General features: G+C 36.0%; 1 protein-coding gene across 1 annotated transcript; it reads left to right on the forward strand.

Moving 5' to 3' along the window:
• The first annotated feature begins 20,978 nt into the window (after positions 1-20,978).
• LOC121407243 (histone H3, embryonic-like) lies at positions 20,979-24,080 on the forward strand. The gene is made up of 2 exons (XM_041598212.1): positions 20,979-21,319; positions 22,985-24,080. The coding sequence occupies exons 1-2, from the start codon at positions 21,187-21,189 to the stop codon at positions 23,260-23,262; spliced, it is 411 nt and encodes a 136-aa protein (XP_041454146.1). The 5' UTR covers positions 20,979-21,186; the 3' UTR covers positions 23,263-24,080.
• The last annotated feature ends 497 nt before the right edge of the window (positions 24,081-24,577 follow it).

Raw genomic sequence — 24,577 nt, forward strand, 5'->3', positions numbered from 1 at the left:
AGTTCTTCGAACATTTGAATTAAATGAACATTGGATTTAAATCTCCATTTTGCATAAAAAAGTATCTCTTTCTTGAACTCATACCAAATTGATGCATCTTATACATGACATAGGTTTTGTATATTGCATACTGTGCAAATATCATAAACAAATTAACTAACGTAAACTTGCGATCGTGAATTTTGTATCCAATGAACAACGTCGTTTCGTCAATAGGAATTGTGATTTTAAACATAAATTGCAGAGAATTCTTTATCCTTTTCCAAAAATCAGCAACAGGATTACATTCTAACATAATATGAACAAAAGTTTCGTCTGCTTCACAAAACATACAAGATGTGTCATTAGCTAATTTCCAGCGTCATAAATTGTATTTAAAGGGTAATAAATTATGAAGAATTTTCAAGTTGTATTGTCGAATCATGTTATACTTTAAATACTTAAGTTTGAAATTAAAAACATTTTGCCATTCAAAGTTTACTGGTAATCCTAATTTGGATTGCCAGTATTGTATAATATGTGGATCGGATTTTTTGGGGGTTACAAGTAAAACATAAAAATCTTTTGATTTCATATTCTTTAAATTTACAATATCTCCTCCACTAATTTCGAAAAGATCTTCTGGAAGCTTTGGAGATAAGGTGTCACATTTGTCAGTCCATTCAGCTGGGACAGCTCTTTTTAGCTTTGAATATTCAAACTCGACTAAAAGAGATTTACATGCTACTATTTCAAAAATTTCTTCGGAAGGTTTCCAGGCATGATTACGTAATAATTGGTGAACATAAAATATATTGTGGTCGAACCACCTGTTGAAATATAAAAGGTTTCTTTCAAATTTTATATGACTGTTATACCATAAAATTTCGTGTTTTATACTATTAATATTGTGATAGTCAGTAAATCGTATGTCATACCATGAACATAATAGATCTGTATAAAAGGATGGAATTTGCTTTTTCATACATACAATTACCATATCTTTTTTCAAACAATTGAAACGGAGACACAATGGCATCTGTCCTATCTTTTCTATCCAAAATTTAAACAAGTACATCCATGGTTGACCATCGTATTTTAAATATTTTGAAATCCAGGAAACTTTTAATGAAGATAATTTTGAATTCATGTCTATCATATCTAATCCTAGTAGTATAAGGATGTCTATGATGTCATGACGTCATGAAGCCACGCCCCCAATCCCTGACGTCACGAAGTGACGTCATGTTTATGACACCATAGAGGGGCGATATTGCGAAAGGGTAGGGTAGACATGCCTGGACGGGAAGGGGTATATGACACCATAGAGGGGCGATATTGCGAAAGGGTAGGGTAGACATGCCTGGACGGGAAGGGCTATAAATAATGTATTACAATAAGAGGGTAAATTTAGCATGCAAGAAAGCTGTCTTTATAAAGAGGGGGAGAACACCATCGTTTTATACATTCATTCAGCAACATACACGACAGCGTACGAATATAATTACGGCTGAGCCAGAGAACTCTCAAGATGTCTCCAAAAACTGTCGAAAAAGAAGACCAGGAATGGTGTCAAATATTCCAGAACCAGGTGGAGAAGGCAGACCTGCTCTTGGTCATCGAATACATAACGATCGTGGAAGTATTCAGGGACCTGGCAAAATATCCCAGCACGTGGATAGAAGACATGGTCAAGGACAATCCTCAACTGAAAGTTCACCAGGTTGTAGAATACCTGGAGCCTCAAAAGGTGGCTCAATATTACCCTCATGTTGCGAGAGTAATGTGGTTGAAACCAGAGCTGATGGATCCCTGCCTCTTCACAGAGTCAGGTATTGACGACTTTATACGGGCAGAAAAGGATTAAAACTCGGGGATCCGTTGAATTGGTCCCTAAGATTATCCTTGTATGAAAAGAAATAACGGTGCAAGCCTAATAAACACCGCTCTTTTCTTAATTCCCCTTGAAATTGAATTGTGTTCTAAGATTATCCTTTTGGTCCCTAAGATTAATTAGGACCCACTTCAAAGAGGCAGGGTTTTCCTAAGAACAATATGAACTCCAAACCTATTAATATTTAAATTTGTTCCCAAGATTCGGACGAACTTGTCTCAAACTTTGTTAGGTTTATAGAACCCTTGCTTGGTTGCCTTTCCGTATTAAGCATCTATAGGCCTGGATTTGATTGTTTACCTCGTTGGGTTTCATGCGAATGTTGGTATGAAGAGTATCGTATCCATCAACGATCGATATTTTCTGAATGATAGGACAAGAATGGCGAAAAGCAATGGGTGAAGTTATAGAGGGCGGAGGAAAAATAGCAATTCATTCGTCAGTATCGTCATTTGGTTATTTTCTTCATTTTGATAATTCTGTCATTTCCTCATTATTTGTTGTTCTGCCATTTGCCAATCTGTCAATTATTCATTTTCTCGTGCTGCATTTCATCATTCCATCCTCTACTAAAGTACATTATTGGGAAAGGGACATATTTGGGACAAGCATCCTTCTCTTCATCATTGCACAATTCGTCATACATGCCATCTTGTCTGTGTTATTTCGAAGCCATCGTTTTATATTTCGTTTCGTCATGCCGATCAGGCTATTGTTCATTTTCTCGTTCTGTCATTCGGTCATTCCGCCATTTCGTCGTTCAAATCGGCGTCAACGGCGTTGTTTCGTTACTAACTTCCGATAATAGTTTCATCGAAAAAAAAAACATAAGAAAAAAACTAGATGTTCATAATGTGTATATACAATGATTTTTCATCTTCTACTCACTACTTATAATCATGTTCATATGTGCCAGATGAAACAACTATTAAAATGTCATAATATTGGAAGAAATATTCTCTCACCCCACGATCGACACTCGTGTCAACGATTTAACCAAAACAACATTGCTGCCTCGTGACGTTCACACCGATTTTTATACCGAAATCTCCAATTATGGTCATGACACCATTATCTCATATCGTTTCACCATTTTGTCATTTGGACATTTTTATTTTATAGCAATGTCGTCCTTTAACCCCCTCATCATTTTACCTCTTTCACCATTTTCTTCATTTTCACATATCACCAGTCATCATTCGCAAGATCGTGTTTCCTTCCACTCCATCTAGACAAAGTTCAAGAATGAATCGCCACGTATATTTTTGGTCTCTCTATGACAACCAACATAGGTAAAGCACCATGGGGAAAGTTGGCTAAATATAATGAAGAAATTATGAAACACATACAATGCACAAACACCAAGAAACAGAAATCTGGGATAAACTTTGTTTTTTATTACTTTTTATTACACAGAACACAATGGCATTCACAAGTAAAATGGTATTGTAAAGGGGTTCCAGACACGTGTCAGTTAATTTAATAAATATGCATTTCAGAACGGACTCAACATATAGATTCCGTACAAAATCAATAAATGCAGTATTTTAGTTATGAATTTCTTCGGTTCCTTCCATCTCATCATCATTATCATCATCATTATCCTCTTCAGCTTGATATTGGAATAATCCATCGAACTTGGTTCCTTGTCTTGCTATGACTCGTTGTACTGCTTTCCGTACGTTCATGCCACTTTCTACTTTTTCCGAGAGATTAGAAATTATTTCCTGATTTGTGTCGTCTTCTTCGAGGTACAAACTTTGTCGCAAAAAATTAGAATAGCGGTCGAAAAAGATCCGTTTGACGGCCCACAGAACTTTCACATGAGCCTTTTCTTTGGCTTCTTCATCACTCATGCCCTTAGAGATGTATTTGTCGTACTTTTCAATCCTCAATTGCTCGGTAGCTGCCATCGCCTCTGCGTACCATTCTTGATAAGCTAGGTTGTCTGCTGGGTCGTCCATGTCAGGTGTCTCTGAATTAGAAGATTCGTCGTCCTCTGTATCATCATCTCTTTCTGAATGACTCGTTTCTACTCCCTCCTCATCACTATGACTGTCTCCGTTGTTGGAATCTTTATCCTCGTATTCATTTTCAGCATGTTCACAAGCATTGTCCATTTCAGGGTGTGCATTTTGTTGGTGCCTTTTCATGTCATATTTACGACTATACGTTCTATGGCATAGTGAACAGCTGTAGCGCTTCGATATATCGAGGTTATTCATCCTGTTGACTTGATGGCTCCTAGCTCGCAAAATGAAAAGAAATGTCTGAATCTGTCCTTTTTGTATTGTTTGCAATTTCGTCTATGATGTCGCATGCAAATAGGCTACAACATTGCAATACGAAAGTGTATAACGCCGTTGCCGGCGCCGCTACGGGATATTGGTTTACTGAACGCCGCTGGCGCCGAATTGAACGACGAAATGACGGAATGACCGAATGACAGAGTGAGAAAATGTTTAGCCTGATCGGCAATTTATCAAAATGACGAAAAGATACATAAAAAAATAAAAACTTTCGGAAAGCAGTACAACGAGTCATAGCAAGACAAGGAACCAAGTTCGATGGATTATTCCAATATCAAGCTGAAGAGGAGGATAATGATGATGATAGTGATGATGAGATGGAAGGAACCGAAGAAATTCATAACTAAAATACTGCATTTATTGATTTTGTACGGAATCTATATGTTGAGTCCGTTCTGAAATGCATATTCATTAAATTAACTGACACGTGTCTGGAACCCCTTTACAATACCATTTTACTTGTGAATGCCATTGTGTTCTGTGTAATAAAAAGTAATAAAAAACAAAGTTTATCCCAGATTTCTGTTTCTTGGTGTTTGTGCATTGTATGTGTTTCATAATTTCTTCATTATATTTAGCCAACTTTCCCCATGGTGCTTTACCTATGTTGGTTGTCATAGAGAGACCAAAAATATACGTGGCGATTCATTCTTGAACTTTGTCTAGATGGAGTGGAAGGAAACACGATCTTGCGAATGATGACTGGTGATATGTGAAAATGAAGAAAATGGTGAAAGAGGTAAAATGATGAGGGGGTTAAAGGACGACATTGCTATAAAATAAAAATGTCCAAATGACAAAATGGTGAAACGATATGAGATAATGGTGTCATGACCATAATTGGAGATTTCGGTATAAAAATCGGTGTGAACGTCACGAGGCAGCAATGTTGTTTTGGTTAAATCGTTGACACGAGTGTCGATCGTGGGGTGAGAGAATATTTCTTCCAATATTATGACATTTTAATAGTTGTTTCATCTGGCACATATGAACATGATTATAAGTAGTGAGTAGAAGATGAAAAATCATTGTATATACACATTATGAACATCTATTTTTTTCTTATGTTTTTTTTTTTATTTTCGATGAAACTATTATGGGAAGTTTTAGTAACGAAACAACGCCGTTGACGCCGATTTGAACGACGAAATGGCGGAATGACCGAATGACAGAACGAGAAAATGAACAATAGCCTGATCGGCATGACGAAACGAAATATAAAACGATGGCTTCGAAATAACACAGACAAGATGGCATGTATGACGAATTGTGCAATGATGAAGAGAAGGATGCTTGTCCCAAATATGTCCCTTTCCCAATAATGTACTTTAGTAGAGGATGGAATGATGAAATGCAGCACGAGAAAATGAATAATTGACAGATTGGCAAATGGCAGAACAACAAATAATGAGGAAATGACAGAATTATCAAAATGAAGAAAATAACCAAATGACGATACTGACGAATGAATTGCTATTTTTCCTCCGCCCTCTATAACTTCACCCATTGCTTTTCGCCATTCTTGTCCTATCATTCAGAAAATATCGATCGTTGATGGATACGATACTCTTCATACCAACATTCGCATGAAACCCAACGAGGTAAACAATCAAATCCAGGCCTATAGATGCTTAATACGGAAAGGCAACCAAGCAAGGGTTCTATAAACCTAACAAAGTTTGAGACAAGTTCGTCCGAATCTTGGGAACAAATTTAAATATTAATAGGTTTGGAGTTCATATTGTTCTTAGGAAAACCCTGCCTCTTTGAAGTGGGTCCTAATTAATCTTAGGGACCAAAAGGATAATCTTAGAACACAATTCAATTTCAAGGGGAATTAAGAAAAGAGCGGTGTTTATTAGGCTTGCACCGTTATTTCTTTTCATACAAGGATAATCTTAGGGACCAATTCAACGGATCCCCGAGTTTTAATCCTTTTCTGCCCGTATAAAGTCGTCAATACCTGACTCTGTGAAGAGGCAGGGATCCATCAGCTCTGGTTTCAACCACATTACTCTCGCAACATGAGAGTAATATTGAGCCACCTTTTGAGGCTCCAGGTATTCTACAACCTGGTGAACTTTCAGTTGAGGATTGTCCTTGACCATGTCTTCTATCCACGTGCTGGGATATTTTGCCAGGTCCCTGAATACTTCCACGATCGTTATGTATTCGATGACCAAGAGCAGGTCTGCCTTCTCCACCTGGTTCTGGAATATTTGACACCATTCCTGGTCTTCTTTTTCGACAGTTTTTGGAGACATCTTGAGAGTTCTCTGGCTCAGCCGTAATTATATTCGTACGCTGTCGTGTATGTTGCTGAATGAATGTATAAAACGATGGTGTTCTCCCCCTCTTTATAAAGACAGCTTTCTTGCATGCTAAATTTACCCTCTTATTGTAATACATTATTTATAGCCCTTCCCGTCCAGGCATGTCTACCCTACCCTTTCGCAATATCGCCCCTCTATGGTGTCATATACCCCTTCCCGTCCAGGCATGTCTACCCTACCCTTTCGCAATATCGCCCCTCTATGGTGTCATAAACATGACGTCACTTCGTGACGTCAGGGATTGGGGGCGTGGCTTACACATGACGTCACTTCGTGACGTCATGCTGGGGGCGTGGCTTCATGACGTCACTTCGTGACGTCATCGTCCATAAATGGACGATGACGTCATGACATCATAGACATCCTTATACTACTAATCCTCCTTTATGAAATTAATTAATACAAACATTTCGTTTTATCTTTTCTTTTTTCGAGCCCCAAATAAACGTATACATCATTTTCTCTAATTCACGTACCAGGTTGTTTGGTACGTGTATTACAGTTGCAGGGTAAACAATTTGTGATATTATCAAAGGTTTAAGTATTACTCTTTTGCCATGTATAGTTAAATTTCTCATTTTCAAGATGTTCGTTATAGATTGAATTTTAACTAACTTTGTATCCCAATTCGTTCTTTCTTTTTTAGGTTTATCTGTACCTACAAAAATTCCAAGGTATTTCACTGGATCATTTGTCCATTGTATATCTCTTAATGTTTCATCTTGAGGGAAGATGGACATTGCATGAGTTTAGGGCCTGCAATTTCTCCAAATTGCTTTATATCTTCTATCGCAATATTACCAGAATTAACAGAACTCACAAAACTTACTGCATCAGCAAGCTGTGCTATTTTGATTTCTTTTTCTGAACACTGGGTTCCATTTTCTCCTGGAATAATGATTCCTTCAATATTATCGTTTTGTTTTATTTTCCTTGCCATAACATCAGCAATTATTAAAAACAGTAAGGCTGAGAGTGGGCAGCCTTGTCTTACACCCTGTTCTATTTTGAAATTTTGTGACATCCAACCGTTATTAATCACTCTTCCGAAGGATCATTATACAAAACTTTAATGCAGTTGATAAGTGAATCTTTGAATTTTAATTTACGTAATTACTGAAATAAAAATTGATGGTTAACATTATCAAAAGCTTTTTTGAAATCTAAAAAAATGAAATAACCTGGAAGATTTAGGTGCGAACAAAGATCAGTTGAAGATGTAACATCTTCAACTAAACGAACATTTTCTGAAGCTGAACGGAATTTGAGATAACCAGTTTGATCCATAGAAATTATTTTGTCGATAACACGTTGAATTAAGACGTGAGCAAATGACTTTGGCTGCAATTTTGTAATCGATGTTTAGAAGTGATATAGGACGCCAATTGTCAAGTAAACCTCTATCACCTTTTTTATGTAACAATATTAAAATACCTTGCTTTTGAGATTCTGACAACTTATTCTTTCTGTAGCCTTCATTCAAACTATTGATAACCGTATATTTTATAACTTGCCAAAAACATTGATAAAACTCTGCTGATAGTCCGTCACTACCTGGAGTCTTGTTACCTTTCATTGACTTCAATGCTTTGTAACATTCGGATTCTGTAAGTAAACCTTCGCAAAGGTCAGCTTCTTCTTCCGACAGGGTAGTAAACTCAACATCATTCAAATAATCATATATTTGTGGTACAAGAACATTATTCTTATTTGAATATAGATTTTAGTAGTATTCATAGATTTCTTTTAAAATGGCTTCTTCATCAAAAATGACATCTTTTTCCCGTTTCAAAAGTCTAGATGTTTCTTTATACCGTTCCTTTTTTCCAAGATGAGAAAATATTTTGATGATTTTTCGCCTTCTTCCATCCATTTTTCACGGGATCTCACAAGGCACCTTTACATTTATCTTCAATTAATTTATCAATCTGCTTAGTAACATCGTTAAGTTCAGTAAGATTATTGTCACTCGGGTGAGCATCATTTGCTTTCGAAAGGATTTCAAGTTTACTTTGCAAGATATGATATATTTGGTTTCTTTCCTTCTGTATTGTCTTTGAGTATTTTATTGAATATTCTTTGATCTTAATCTTGCATAATCCCATAACATTTGATCATTATAGTTTTTATATTATAGTTTTACTTTCCTTATGATATTTCTGATTGTTTGTTTAAATATGTCATCTCTAAGAAGTGAGTTGTTAAATTTCCATACACCCTTACCCTTGACTGAAGATGAAATTGTAAGTTTTAAGGACACAGCATTGTGATCACATTTCAGAATGGGTCTTAATTCTGCGGAATGTACAAATGAACATAAATCATATGAAATCAACCAATAGTCTAATCGGGAGTAATAACCAAGTAACTATTGCCGCTAAGTAAATTGTTTTAGTGAAGGGTGACATTTTCTCCAGATGTCTACTAAGTTCAACTTTTTACATATATTTTGCAACAGGTCATTAGGTTTATATGCATAACTAATACCCTGGGTGTCCATACATGAACTTTGAACTGAATTCCAGTCTCCACCCAACAATAACAAATCATCTTTATGTACGTGTGCTTTCAGCCATGAGAGTAAACCTCTGAAAAAAATAGACATTTTAAATGATTTTGTCGGAGCATAAACATTTACAATGAAATAAAACGTATTGTTGTAAGATAATCGAATACCGATCGCACGACCACCGGGTTGTCTAATACATTCTATGATATCTATAGGTAAACCATCCTTTATTCCAATTAAAACACCCTTTGAATGGTTGGTAACGTTGTTAAAAAATATTGAACATTTTCTTTCTGTATTTAATATTGGTTCAAGGTCCTTGGTTACAAAAGTTTCTTGCATCAAAACGATATCTAATTTTTGAAAACCTAACCATTTGAAGATTTTTTTTCTCGTTTCTTTGTATTTCGTTTTCCTCTCACATTGACCGAAATATATAATTATGTCTGCAACCTTTTTATCTCTTTTTTTTCAATAAAAAAATACATTTCTTTATATCGATGTAAATTTCTCAGTAAGGAGATTGCCTTTGCAAGATTTCAAAACCTACATGAATGGTATGACGAATCGTAAAAATCGGATTAATAAAAAATAATAATTTATAGAATGCCATTGCCCTTATGATTTTATATCTTGGTACAATTTGGAATATATTGTATATTTGCTATATCATGATGGTTTGTCTTTTTTATAACTTTTAATAAGTCACAATAAATTGGACTGAGGAAAGAGTGACTTTTTTTGGGGGGGGGGTGGTAGGGGGTGGGGGGGGGGGTGGGGGATCCATTATCCTCAATTGATTTTACATACGCCGAATACATTCAATCTGAGAGAATTCCGATTGTCCAGTTCTCTTTGTGAGCTGGGTGTGACGGTTTTTCTCAAAGCTATTGAGGTACATTCGAAACGGGGAAAAGGCATATCAAAATTCAAATGGTATTTTTAAGGAGCATTTTGTGTCGTCTGAATGAATTAGAAATATTCGTACGACATTCAAGAAACTATTATTATTGAAGAGACAATCGGGATTATTCGAGATGAGCAAAAACCTATGTTGATCAGGACGTCATTACAGCGTTGGAAAGTCTCTTCTGTATTAATTGAGTTGCTGGCCGTCTGGTTACACCAAAGACAATTTTGCGTTATGCATTTATAATCTTCTCTCGAATGCTGCCCGAATTTTGAAAATAGGTTTATCTCCATTCCGGATAATGTTGTTCGGTTTATGAAAAAAAAGTTTTTGCATGTCAGAAAACCTACCATCAAATTTCTGAGCTACCGAAGAACATTAAATTGTTTTCTATGGATTAATAGGGTTGGGTGTCATATTTTGACACATTTTTTATTGGCTCTCGGCGATAAAACCCATGCAAGGCTTTCGGTCTTCATTTTAAAAATTCAATAAATTTGTACCACCGTACTCGCTTTCAACACTAGGGAGGGCTCAAGAACACAGTAAATGTATTAAAATACCCATCAAATGATAAAGAATAGCTGTGAGGTCTTTGTCGAAAATTGTTGAACCAGAGAAACAGAATCGTCGTCTGTTTCGGAGCTGACGGAAAATTGCAATTGTGTCATTCGTCCATACAGAGCCAAAGACGAAACTGCTGTTTTGTTTCACGAATTTTCGACAAGTACTGCTTGGTTGTCCGTTGTCATGAAGGACATTTGACAATTGGCCTATATTTTCTCTCTTCTTGAACGGAGCGAAAACTCTCTCCTGTCCGTATAGTCGGGTCCAGATTTGAGAAATGTAGACTGCTTAAGCCAAATCGTGTGTTTAATTAAACAGTGTTTTGTCATTTTGAGGGCGCCGAGTCCAAATATGCTGTTTGCCAACCGTGAATTAGAGGTTAAAATCCTTAAATTGACAAAAACAATATGGCCGCCATTTTACACTTTTCTTGCTCTATTTTGACCCCCACAACTTACAACAAAAATGTTTGTCAACTTTTTTTGGTACTATTTGATCTCAAGAATAACATGAAAAAAATCGACCAAGATCGCATCCGGGAAAGTGGTTATTTTCAAGGTGGCGCTTAAGAATACGTCATGTACTGAAAAGTAAAATAACCGACTCTTAATTCCCCCATATCTTTTTTCGGTACGTTCAAAATATATAGGGGTGAAAGGTCTACTGTCACGGTAAAGAGTGAACATAAGCACTCCAGTGTTCCTGGAAATCCAAGATGGCGTCAAAAATGGGTGCCATATCCCAAAACTTCACAATATCTATTTCAGTGTCTATTTCTTGGTCAATTTTTAAAATCGGGTCAAGTTAAAAGGACAATCAGCGGTCCACTATATAATTTATGTCCAAAAATCCAACTTTCTAAATTGGAGTCTAAAATGGCTGTTGTTATCTAAAAGCCCTAAGAACCATCATAGTTTGGTTAATATAATATCTGCCTTGGAGAATATGATTTTGGTGTCTAACCCATCATGCCCATGGTTTCAACGAGCCAAGTAATATGTTTGAATAAGTAACAAAGACAGTGTGTGGTCCTATATTTCAAAAATCCAAGATGGTTTGCGAAAAAATTGAGTATAAACTAATGTCTTGTTTTTGCAAACAGACAGATTTTGCTTAATGACTGATTGTGGAATATAACCCATGGTTTAAAGGGTAAAATAATACATTGGGATAAGTTACAAGGAGGGTCAGTGGTTCCAGTGTCTAAAAATCCAAGATGGCCTCCAAAAATGCAGTCTAAAATGGCTGTTGTTACCTAAAAACTAACATAGTTAATTGTTTAATATTTGCCTGGGGTATTATGATTTTGGTGTTTAACCCATGGTTTTGTCAGTAATACATTGCGATAAGTTACAAGGGCAATCAATGATCTTGTATGTCTAAAAATCCAAGATGGCTTCCAATAAATGAGTCTAAAAAGCTGCTGTTATAGAATGGACATAGTCAATTTAGAATCCACCTGGGAGATATGATTTTGCGTCTCATTGTTTCAAGGGTTAAATAATACTTTTGGATTAGTTACATTGGTATGGATCTGTCCATTTTGCCTAAAAAATTCAAAGATGGCTTTCAAAATGAGTATAAAATAGTTATAATTATGCGTACAAGATCTATACTATTGTTTGAAGGCTCAAATCATACATCGGGACAAGTAATCAGGATGGCCATTTTTCCTTTTCGTTGTAAAAAAAAAAAAAACCTATATATACGCAACTTCTAAAATTGGGTAAAAATGACCGCTTTCTCCTAATCATGAAACCATATAGGATAGTCCTAAGCATTATAATTACGTGTTTTGAAATACTTATCAGTGAATTATGGTACTTTTTAATGTAAAAGTGTACCCCATTTTTAAAGATCCTTTTTAGGAAGTTTACATATTGTTGCACCACCATCTAATTATGTCACTATGTCTATTTTTTATGAGCCTTAAAATATAGCAGAGACACCAATATCATGGGTCTAAATGGGATAATCCTTATTGAAAAAAGAAATCAGTTATTACATCCGAGCCAATTGCTTTTCGTAAAAATCATTTCATTATTTCATTGAACATACACTTTTATTTTTTATAAATAGGATGTCGGATGCCTTGAATAAAAAGAACTTTGTACAAGCATTCTTATTGATCTCTCCAAGGCATTCGACACCCAAGATTTCGATATCATGATTAAAAAATTATCTTCTTGGTATTCGAGGTACCGCCCTAGATCTTATAGTTATCTTAATCAAGTGCGGAGACAATTCGTTCGTGTTGATACTTATCTCTCCCCTCTGTTATCTGTTAAGTGCGTAATTCCGCAAGGGTCAATCCTTGGCCCATTGTTTTTCTTTTATATGTGAACGATATTAATAAATCTTTAATACATTGGGATGCTGTTTGTATGCTAATGAGTGATGACACAAACTTAATATTTAGTAACAAATATTCTGCAAAACTCACAGAAGATATTAACATTAATCTTGCCAATATATTAGAATGGTTTCAAGATAATAAACTCTATTAATATTTTTAAAAAATCATGAATGTTGGCCTTCATCAAGAATTAATGAAAAAAATAATGATATAGCTCTTAATTCGAATACTATTGATAGAGTCAATTGTATTAAATTTCTTGGTGTGATTATTGACCAGAACTTAAATTCGAAAAGTCACATAGACAGTCTTAATCACGGTCTTGTCAAGATAATGTTGTATAATCTATAAATCGTCGCATGTATTACCTTTAAAACACTTCATATACTTTGATTTTGCCATACTTAAATTATGGAAACATCATGGGGCAGAGCATCTTCCACAGCTTTGAAGGGTACACCGACCCTCAAAATAAGGTCATTCGCACTCTCACGCATGCATGCAGATTTCCGTGCTCACACACCCCCTCAATATAAGCAGCTGAATATTTTACGACTTCTAGACATTGTTAAATACCAAAACGGCTTCATTCATGTATAACTACCACAAACAAATTCTACCACATAGTTTTGGCAACATTTTTTCTACAGCACACTTCTTTCATTCTTACTACACAAGACATAAAAAAACATATCCTCGCCACATTCCTGAAATCAAACATGCTTTATTCAAACTCGATCACAGTGAATGGTTCAAAGCTTTGGAATAACTGATACGCCATCCTACTTAAAGAATTTACCTTTATTAAATGCCTTCATATGTTTCTAAAAGGTCACATTGAATAATAGCATATGTACATTACATCAGGGTATCCATTTGCGTATGTAGTTGTTTTTGTGCTGGGTTTGTGTGGCCTTAAGAAATGTCTCATTTTATGATATATTTGCATATTTTTATCCAGTCGCTCTTGCTCATCTTTTCTACTTAGGAGCTGATTTTATTCTTCACTTCTCTCCTATCTTTCACTTTCCCTTTTATTTACTTTTACATCTACCTCTTCTCCTGACTCTTCTCTTTACTTGACCCCTTTTTTCAGCCTCTTGCTCCAACCCTGTTTTCTTTTCTTTTATGTATACCTATTTTTTTCTTATTCAGGCTACCTTGCCTGCAGGCCTCTGGGCCTTTTTAGGTGTGCCTCACAAGCCTTTCATTATTTTTAGAACACGTATTTTTTTCCTGTTCACTGTAATGATTAGTTAGCGTGTATTTTATACCTGAATGCATTATGGAACATGCATACATATTCTGTGATGAGCAGCTCTACGTTGTCATCTTTGAACTGTTTATACTGTATTTATGGTGTTTTTAAAAAGAGCCTTTTTATCTGCTTGTGAAATAAACCCTATATGAAGCATTGCAATTTTTGTGTAAATGGTGGCCAATTCGAATGCAAATTTGGGAGCCTTCAATTTTTGGACAAAATGGACGACATCATATCCTTGTAATGCGTCTTAAAATTATTTGACCCTTGAAATCATTGGAATTAAGGACCGAAAATGTATCTAGGTAGATATTGCACTTTGTAGCCATATTTTTAAGAAACAGCAACCATATTTTTAGCCATCGTGAGTTTTGGCCAAACTGAACCACTGACAAACCTTGAAACTGTCCTTATATAGTTTTTCTCCTTGGAACCATGCATGATTGTTTATTTGCCTCACATGCGAAGCAGAGTGAGACTATAGGCGCCGCTTTCATTATTTATCAATCAGCAGCTGTGGATCATGGCAGCCATCTTGGAATTAAAGATGGCTGACAAATCAAACGGATGCTTTATGCTTGCAATCCTGGGCGTCAAAATTATACCATAGACCCCATTTTCTGAAATATAATCACCCATAGAAATCCTTTAATATGGGAAACCGCATTCAAAATGCCGCCAATTTGTTTTTTGCCGATTTGAAGATAAAAACGTCGGAATCAAGTTTAGCAAACAGCATTTTTGGATTCAGCACTCCTGAGTTACCTTAAAACAATTGATAAATCAGCATTAACACAAATATGCCTAAAACACTTTTTCTGAGCACATTTTTTTAAATCTGGACCTGACTAAAAATAAATGCTTACAATCATCCAAAATTGTTATATTGGTATTCTTACTGGATGCAAACATGAAAAGAGATGAGTCTGTCATATGCATATTATCGTGATTATGCTCTGTTAAATAAGAAAAAAACGATAATTTGTCAAAAATGTACAATAGTTGTTTGTGTTGGTATAACGACATGTTTTGTCAAGTAGCGATAACCATAATTAAGTGCTGGTAGTACTCATAGCTATAACGGGATTTTCCTGTTATCAAAATGAACAATCAAAATTTGATCTGCCTGGTCTTTTCGCATAATTATTTCAGAACAAAACTTAAACAATTGCTGATTTTTGTATTATTTTCCGATCATGAAGTTAGATGACATTGGGCAATAAGACTTTTTCTGACTGGTACTGCGTTTTTTGTTTTGGTTTGGTTTATTCACGATACATATACAGATATATATGAATATAAACAAAATATACATTTTAAGATCAAATTATAACAGAATCATAACATAAATAATGAATATAATACAACATATAAAACTTATACATATCGTAGGGATGACTGTCTCGTTCCAGATGCGCTAAAAATAATATAGCCCATCTGCTCTTCCCCGAGGTCCCTATGTCACCATGGTAATGGCAAATCGCCGCAATAATCAAGGGGAATCTTGCTGAGCAAACTACATCCTCATTATTTACCCAATTGCCCCCCCCCCCTTTTTGAGGATAAGTATAATTTTTATCAAAATTATTAGCTCAGTCGCTTTGCCTCATCGCATATGCCTCCCATAACCGCTAACTTTGGCGCCCCTATTAAGCGAGCTAATACCCTTTCTATACAAGATCTGAGTCCGGTGTATATTGTTAAAGGACAAGTCCACCCCAACAAAAACTAGATTTGAATAAAAAGAGAAAATTCAACAAGCATAACACTGAAAATTTCATCAAAATCGGATGTAAAATAAGAAAATTATGGCATTTTAAAGTTCCGCTTATTTTCAACAAAATAGTTATATGAACGAGCCAGTGTTACATAAAAATGAGAGAGTTGATGACATCACTCACTATTTCCTTTGTAATTTATTATATGAAATATGAAATATTTTCATTTTTTCGTCATTGTCATGTGAAATGAAGTTTCATTCCTCACTGAACACATGGAATTCCATTATTTTAACATTTTGTGCTTCAAGCAAGGAGGTCCTAATCGTCAAATTCGTAAAATTAAAATTTTGTATAATTCAAACAATAAAAAACAAGAGAAATAGTGAGTGAGTGACATCATCGACTCTCATTTTGATGTAACTGGCTCGTTCATTTTTATTTTGTTGAAAATAAGCTAGCGAAACTTTGAAATGTCATAACTTTCTTATTTTTTATCCGATTTTGATGAAATTTTCAGCATTGTGCTTGTCTGATTTTTCTCTATTGATTCAAATCAACATTTTTCTGAGTTGGACTTGATCTTTAAACCTTGTAAACGTTTATCTAAAAAGAATGTCGCAGCTAACATGGGTAATGGCGGCAAATTTAAGGACCACCGTTAGAAAATGCCAAATCGAAAAAAAAACGGATGAAATGAAGAATCAAATGAGTAAATAGTCGACAAAATTGGTTCATTCAATGTGGTACATTATTATTAGACAATCAGATACCAAATTCCATAAGATGAAATGGTTCTATCAGCTCATTAATTATATATTCATTACAACATCCATCATGTCCATACAACAATCTCTTTGCCTATCTCATGTATTTAAAATATCCTATAGAGTCACCACTTGTTAACACTACATAACCTCCGTTATTCCGTTTTTCTTCAAATTTCTCTAAAACATTACCTTAATGAATTTTTTTTAGAGTTTAAGGCCGGACTAAGACTTTGAGGCCCTTTTTAAAAAATAAATACATGTATATATATATCGAACCTGACGGCTTATCAAGTCCGGTATCAAGTAAGCCCTAAACACTAGTGGTGATTATACGACTCTCCTGTCATTTTCGTGGAAATGATATTCGCGGCGCATAACAGAAACATTCCAGGTGCAATACATACATGTATCCACTTTTTTTTTACCTTCTTTGGTGTAAAATGAGAAGACTTTATTTGGAAAATAGAAACATACCTTCACCCACACCCACTCCGAGAAGATTAAATTGATCGTCTGCTGGAAAGGAGTTAGTCAGTTTCTTCATCAGGGTGTTGTCAAAGTAGTTGGAAACTTCTTGAAGAACGACATCTTTCTTAGCAATTTTAGAAAAACCATTGATATAAACATCTCTATAACGGTCAAGATCAGCATCTAAAATCTTCAGACCAGACATAATAATAATTACTTCCCAAGTTTTGACGTATTTGACTGATTTATGTTACAGCTTTTGGTGCTGGTCGCAGACTTTGGGCGTGAATATGATTTTTATATGTAGCCTATATATAGGCGAAACAGACAAAAAAAATGTCTATAGAATCTGCTTTTATGCTGAATGCTCCACCGACTTCTATTCTACCATAACAAGGACGATTAGGTGCGTTAAACCTTTTCTACCAACACCTCACTGGACTGATCTTATACCGGGGACAAAAGGTGGTGACGAAAATGATGGGACTTGCCCCCCCCCCCCCCCCGCCTGATATTCAAATTTTGTACAAGTGCGTAGATGTGAGAAGGTAGTCTCTCCCCCCCCCCCCATGACCATGCAAAATTGCAAATATTCACGAAATCGCCACATATGCCAAGTGCACATGGGTAGGGGAGTAAAACTTGAGAGACTCGTTTTGGTTGGCTAATTGTAATTCCGTAAAAGAAGACGCGATATTATGCATAAAATTCGGGAGTATTCTGTTCAGTGGTGTAAATCCGGCCCGAGCGATGGGGGATGATAGCAATATATTGACCTGAAAATTCAAAATTTTGGGGACATCCCCATACAAAGGGATACATGTATTTACAGTGGGGTATATGACATGTATGACCATGTACATAATACTACCATCTTTCATTTTCCCCCGTTGGCTACAAAGTAATAAATTGCAGTCAATATCAATATTTTCAAAAGATGGGAGACAAAATGGTGTCCTAAGTCCTCTTTCAAGTGGTGTGTAATTATGACATCACGGACAATGTATCCCGAAGGCATATACTGTAAATCTCCATGTTCACTTAAAAGCCTATCACAATTTATTTTTCGACGATTATATTGTAATTGATCTGTCGTGATATAATTTAAAGAATTACAGTTTATTTTAATATGCGAGCGAAGCGAACGAGCAAATTTTCTGGAGTTGGAAGACAAAATGATGTCAAAACCTCAATCAAGTGTGGTGTGTACACAGTACGGGCAATGTATATAGACCTACATATAAATATGTATATACTTTAATTGTGAACATTATTCTACCATCTTTCAGTTCAATGCCGATCATGATTTTTTCGATGACTATTTTGTAATGGATTTGTTTCGATATAAAGCAATGAACTACAGTAAATATCAATAAGCGAGCGAGTGAAGAGAGCGAGAAAATTTTCAATAGTTGGAAGACAGAATGCTGATTATTGGAGAAATACAGCGAGTGAACATAGTGGACGAGCCTTGAAAAGGTTACTTCACTGTCGTTTAAAATGATGTGCATATAATTACAAAGGATGATAAAAAGTAAATTATGAATGAATTAGACTAGAAAAAATTGAAAAAAATCATGACTAGTAGATAATTATTAAACAGTCCATATTTTGTTAAAATAAAAGAAACTCAATTGCTCATTTGTTAAAGGTGAGATGACAATTTAAAAAGGAATCATTATTATCGGGATAAGTGTGCTTTATGAAATGATTATAGGTCATCACAATCATGCTACAATATAGACTTCAGAAAAAGTGGATATAGCCCAATGATGCAAATAAAAAGAAAATATTGCAGAAAAGAAAGATTTTGAATAATCTTTTAGATTATACACTCTTAAGAACTTTATTGGGAGATTATGCAACATTCAAAATTTGGAATAAGAGTCATATTTGAAATATTCATTAGATTGTTATGGAATTAATGTGATTTAAAATCCTATAAACGGACAAAATTGTAAAGTATGTGGGAAATATTTCTGTACTAACTTATCTCTGTGTTTCATTAACAGCCTTGATCTGGTCAATCGGGTCATTGTCATTAGTAACCCATCGTATACCTAACTTGAAGTAAAGATGCTAGGGTAGTCCGCCCCCCCCCCTATACACACCAGTGTACTTAAAGGTCAAGTCCACCTCAGAAAAATGTTGATTTGAATCAATAGAGAAAAATCAGACAAACACAATGCTGAAGATTTCATCAAAATCGGATGTAAAATAAGAAAGTTATGACATTTCAAAGTTTCGCTTATTTTTAACAAAATAGTTATATGAACGAGCCAGTTACATCCAAATGAGAGAGTTGATGATGTCACTCACTATTTCTTTTTTTTTTTTTATTGTTTGAATTATACAATATTTCAATTTTTACGAATTTGACCATTAGGACCTCCTTGCCTGAAGCACAAAATGTTAAAATAATGGAATTCCACGTGTTCAGGGAGGAATGAAACTTCATTTCACATGACAATGACGAGAAAATCAAAATATTTCATATTTCAAACAATAAAAAACAAAAGAAATAGTGAGTGAATGACATCATCGACTCTCTCATTTGGATGTAGCTGGCTCGTTCATATAACTGTTTTTGTGAAATGAAGCGAAATTTTAAAATGTCATAACTTTCTTATTTTACATCCGATTTTGATGAAATTTTCAGTGTTATGCTTGTTGAATTTTTCTCTTTTTATTCAAATCAAGTTTTTGTTGGGGTGGACTTGTCCTTTAAAGGATGTTTTGTTTAGTTTATGATAAAAGTTAACCATATTCAAAAGTCATTGGACGTATTATAACTATACTTTCATATGATCCAGGTGTTTTGCAATGTGCTAAACGTATTTCCAAGCGAATTGAACTCGCCTGAACCGGTCGCTTTAATTTGTCATTCTTATACTAACACAATACTTCGATCGTAACCAAGTTCAATAGGGAAGAAACATCTGTGAATACACGTGATTTTACATTCCATCAGGTTAAAAAAAACATGAACCTTATCCTTGAAAAAACTGGAATATAACTGTTGGCCAGGGGTGGTGCCAGTGTTCTTTGATTAATGGGGTGAGACCAGACCTCCTTATGCATAGAGTACATTGGCGGCGGAAGCCAAAAATTTTAGGAGGGGACAACCCAAGAAAAAAAAAAGGTTCTCAACCTAAAAATTTTAGGGGGGACGCGTATGAAAATAAATTGACAAGCAAAAAAAAAAAAAAAAAAAAAAAAAGTTCATCAACTACAAATTTAGGGGGGGGGGGCCGTCCCCCCTCCTCAAATTTAGGGGGGGACACGTCCCCCCCGTCCCCCCCCCCCCCCGCTTCCGCCGCCTATGATAGAGTATAATGATAGACGATTATGGCCGCTTAATATTCCGCAGTCTCTCTCTTCTTCTTCATCATCATCATCTTTATTCTCTTCGTTTTAAGCGCTTTAAAATCATATAGGGGTGAACCTCCTACCTGTGTCCCTGCATTTTGTCGACTAAATCATTGAATCAAGGTCTATCGGGATTGATTGGAAAATATTTGAAGTATTCCATTATGAGCTAATGCTAATGAATGGACTGCAACATTCGGAATCCAATTGATGTAAAGGTACATGTCTGGTGAGTCTTCGGCCGGTCATCTCCCAGAATAATGTCGAGATGCAGGGGCGGCAACATGTTTTTATGATAGGGAGGAAGATGGCTTTTTCTCTCTTTATCTAAATAAGGAGTGATGTAGCGTTGCAAGACCGGTATCTCTTTATTTGTTAGCTCTTCTTTCTTTCTGTCTTTCTTCTGTCTTCCATTTTCTTCCTCTTTTCGTCCTTCTTTTCTCCCTTTTTCGCCACTTCTTGACAAATCACAGTGTTCCACTCCCTACCATCCCTTAGCGCCGCCAGTGTTGCATTCCGAGTGAACGTGTGACCATTGCTTGGTGATGCATGCATGGTACCCTTAGCTTACGAGGCACGCATCGTTTCTCCCATTCATCATTTCCCTGTGCAATAGCTTGATCTACTTCATTTACCCATGTGAACATCGTTCTAATACGAGCTCGCTTTCAACCTCCAACTTGTACCAGTGATACCATACGATACTCTTGATTATATTGGACGATTTGGCGGGAATTCCAACGATGGCACGTACCAAGCAGACGGCACGAAAATCAACTGGCGGGAAGGCGCCAAGAAAACAACTTGCAACGAAAGCGGCTAGAAAGAGTGCTCCCGCAACGGGTGGAGTGAAGAAGCCTCATCGATTTAGACCAGGTTAGAACACCAAGAATCAAATCAAGTACCGGTAATTTGATATTGTTAATTGGACTTAAATTCATGTGCCATCAAATGAATTTTTTTCGTCGGTTTTGGTATATCTGCAAATTTATATATTTTCAAACTTATTTCTATTAGAATTTGCGATGTTTTTTTTTCTTCCTTTTTCCAGTATGTGTATTTCATGTCACTTAATCAATTTTGATATTTAATAAAAATTGATCCGTACTCCCTGTAAACGAAAATTTGGATGGTCGACTAACTACTTATCAATAGGAAAAAATTAATGCATATGAAATTTGGGGAAGAGTTGCTTTTGGCGATAGCCGCCATTTTGACCAAACAAGTGAGTTTCATCATGTCATGAAACATTCAAACATTCCACAAACTTCCCGTTAATGCCTTTTGACAAAAAAAAAAGAACCTGAACAACCAATGGAATCTTAAAAGTGCTACCCAGATGTTCATAAAATCATCTCGTTATGTCTACATCTTTGAGTGAATGATCAAATGACCGTAATGACGAGAAATCTCGTCATGGCGACATCCTCTAAAATGGATGATCAGATGATGAGATTTCCAGATTTCGTCATGTCGACATCCTTTGGCAGTAATGATGTGCCATGATCTTGGATCTCGCAATCATGTAATTTGTGACCTTTGTTGCCAGGGCCCTGGGAACGATTTCCTTTACTGGGGGTCCCACGGGCGCTGATGTAAATTTGAAAAGAAAAAAAATCACGACAAAATGGAGGTAAATTTGGTAACGAGAAATTTGAAAGCCACCCCCCCACACACAAGAATAATAAAATAAAATTACAAAAAGTTAATACATAATATATAAATTTTTTCAATGGAAAAATATGGGTCAATCTGGTAACGAAAAATTTGAAAAGGAAATTAAAGGGGGTTTTCACGACGAACTGAAGGGCATTTTGATCACATTTATCCATTATTTTACACCTCCCAGAATTACAGAGGTGCTGCCTGAAAAATAATACTTCCCCCGGGAAAATCTTGGGGGCTTACCCCACTACCCAGGGCCATGTTTGTTGCCCTGCCCTATTTCCGTTTTATAATGAATACAAATATATTCCTTTTTAATATCAATATTCAAGTAATGATTGAAAAAAAATATCCTTAGGAAGAGATGATTAGATGACCAAATCCCGGATCTAGTCATGTCTACATTCTGTGGGAGAGATGAGATGCCATTATTTTTTATCTTGTCAAGTCTACTTCCCGTGGGAGAAATTATAAGATGGCAAGATCTTGGATCCATGATAAAGCATCTCTTCTAAAAGATGAAGACATGGCGAAATCCAAGACTCTTTTAATCTGATCAGGTCTTCCACTGATTAAATCTGCGAGATCTAAGATGGTGGTACCCTGATCATCGCTTTTAAAACATGCAGACATGACTAATCCGAGATCTGGTCATTTAATCTTTCCCATAGAATGTCGACATGACGAAATTAAAGATCACATAATCTGATCATCCCTTTTACAGGATACAGACATGACAAAATTAGGAGATCTCGTTATCTGATCATTGTTTCCAATCGATGTAGACATAGAGATCACTAGTGATAGAGATGATTTTCTGAACATCTGGGTGGCACTTGGAGCTTCCATATTATTATCATTGTTTATATGCTACAGGAACCGTTGCATTACGAGAGATCCGTCGCTATCAGAAGAGCACAGAACTGCTCATCCGTAAGCTCCCATTCCAGCGACTCATCCGTGAGATTGCTCAAGACTTCAAGACCGAGCTCCGCTTTCAGAGTTCTGCCGTTCTGGCGCTTCAAGAGGCCAGCGAAGCCTACCTCGTCGGTCTCTTCGAGGACACCAACCTGTGCGCCATCCACGCCAAGCGCGTCACCATCATGCCCAAGGACATTCAGCTTGCCCGACGTATCCGTGGCGAGAGAGCATAGCTGCTATGTACTTTCTAGAATGCCCAGGGTTGTACATAGTTTTATAAGAACTTCTCTGATAATTATTGTAATTTGATTTAATGTCTCATTGTCTGTAACTGGGCCGCCAGTTTCCAATCCAAATCTTGATCAAGCCTCTTGTGAATGTGTTTGAAACCCTCAATTTGGCTTCATTATTTATTGTGTACAGTAGGCTCTTGTTTTGATAAGATTTTATGTACTTTTAAAGTGATCATCATTTAGATTCGTTTCTCCAGTCTTCATTGTGTATCTTTCTTGTTCCGATAAGATTTCATATAATTTGAAGCAATTGCTTGTTGAAGAAAAAAATAACTCTAGTATAATACAATTTCGAAAAAGGAAATACATGTAAGCAATTTTCAATTTCAAAGACCATCATGAAGATAGAAGCCAAGTTGGGGGCAGTGTGACCGTGTGAGAAATTTACACTTTGCCTCCCGAATTTTGAAATGATACTTAATCTTAGGAAATTTATGACATTATTAATGATATAATTAATATACCATTGCCATGTAGGTAAGGAATCAAACAAATTTAAGCTGATTTGATGATGTATGTCCATGAGGCTCTCAAAAATAATTGAAGACTCCAAATTATTTTTGTGCTGACTGAGCAAAAAAAATCAATGTTCAGTATCTGCATAATATCAATGAGATGCCAAAAAAGATGGTAATGCTGTATCAATCACATCAATGGATTAGGAAACTTGAAGGCATTTCCCCCTCTTGATTAATGGGTAGCATTGTGTGTTTTGTTTTATTTTTGTAACCAATAAAATTGTGATGATGAATGTGCCATTTTACCATTTTCATGTTTCTCATTAGATTTAAAACACTACTTGGAGAGGGTGAGAGAGGAAATAAGAAGAGGTAGGGGAGAAAAGAGGAGGCAGAAGATGGAGGAAAGGAGAGACAGGATGGAGTTTGGAAGGAGAGTAAGGTGGAGACAGGAATGATTAAAGAATAGGACGGTGACAGAGAAGAGGGGTGCAAAGAAGAGTCGAGTGAAGACGGGGGAGGTAGGAAGGAGGGTAGAGTGGAGATAAATGGTAAAAGAAGAGAAGCATGGGAACGGAGGAGAGAGGTACAAAGGAGACTAGGGAGGAAACAGAGAGGTAGGAAGAACAGGATGGGGAAAGGGAGACTGGGGTGAAGATATAAAAGAGAAGGATGGAGACAGACACAAGAGACTAGGGTGGAGATAGAGAGTGAAAAAAAAAAGATGGAGGAGGTACAAAGGTAGGATAGTAGGGAGGAAAACTTGGAACGAAAGTAGGGTGGTCTGGAGATGGGGC

The sequence above is a fragment of the Lytechinus variegatus genome, chromosome 2 (genome assembly GCF_018143015.1).
Source record: "Lytechinus variegatus isolate NC3 chromosome 2, Lvar_3.0, whole genome shotgun sequence".
Lineage (NCBI taxonomy): Eukaryota > Metazoa > Echinodermata > Echinoidea > Temnopleuroida > Toxopneustidae > Lytechinus > Lytechinus variegatus.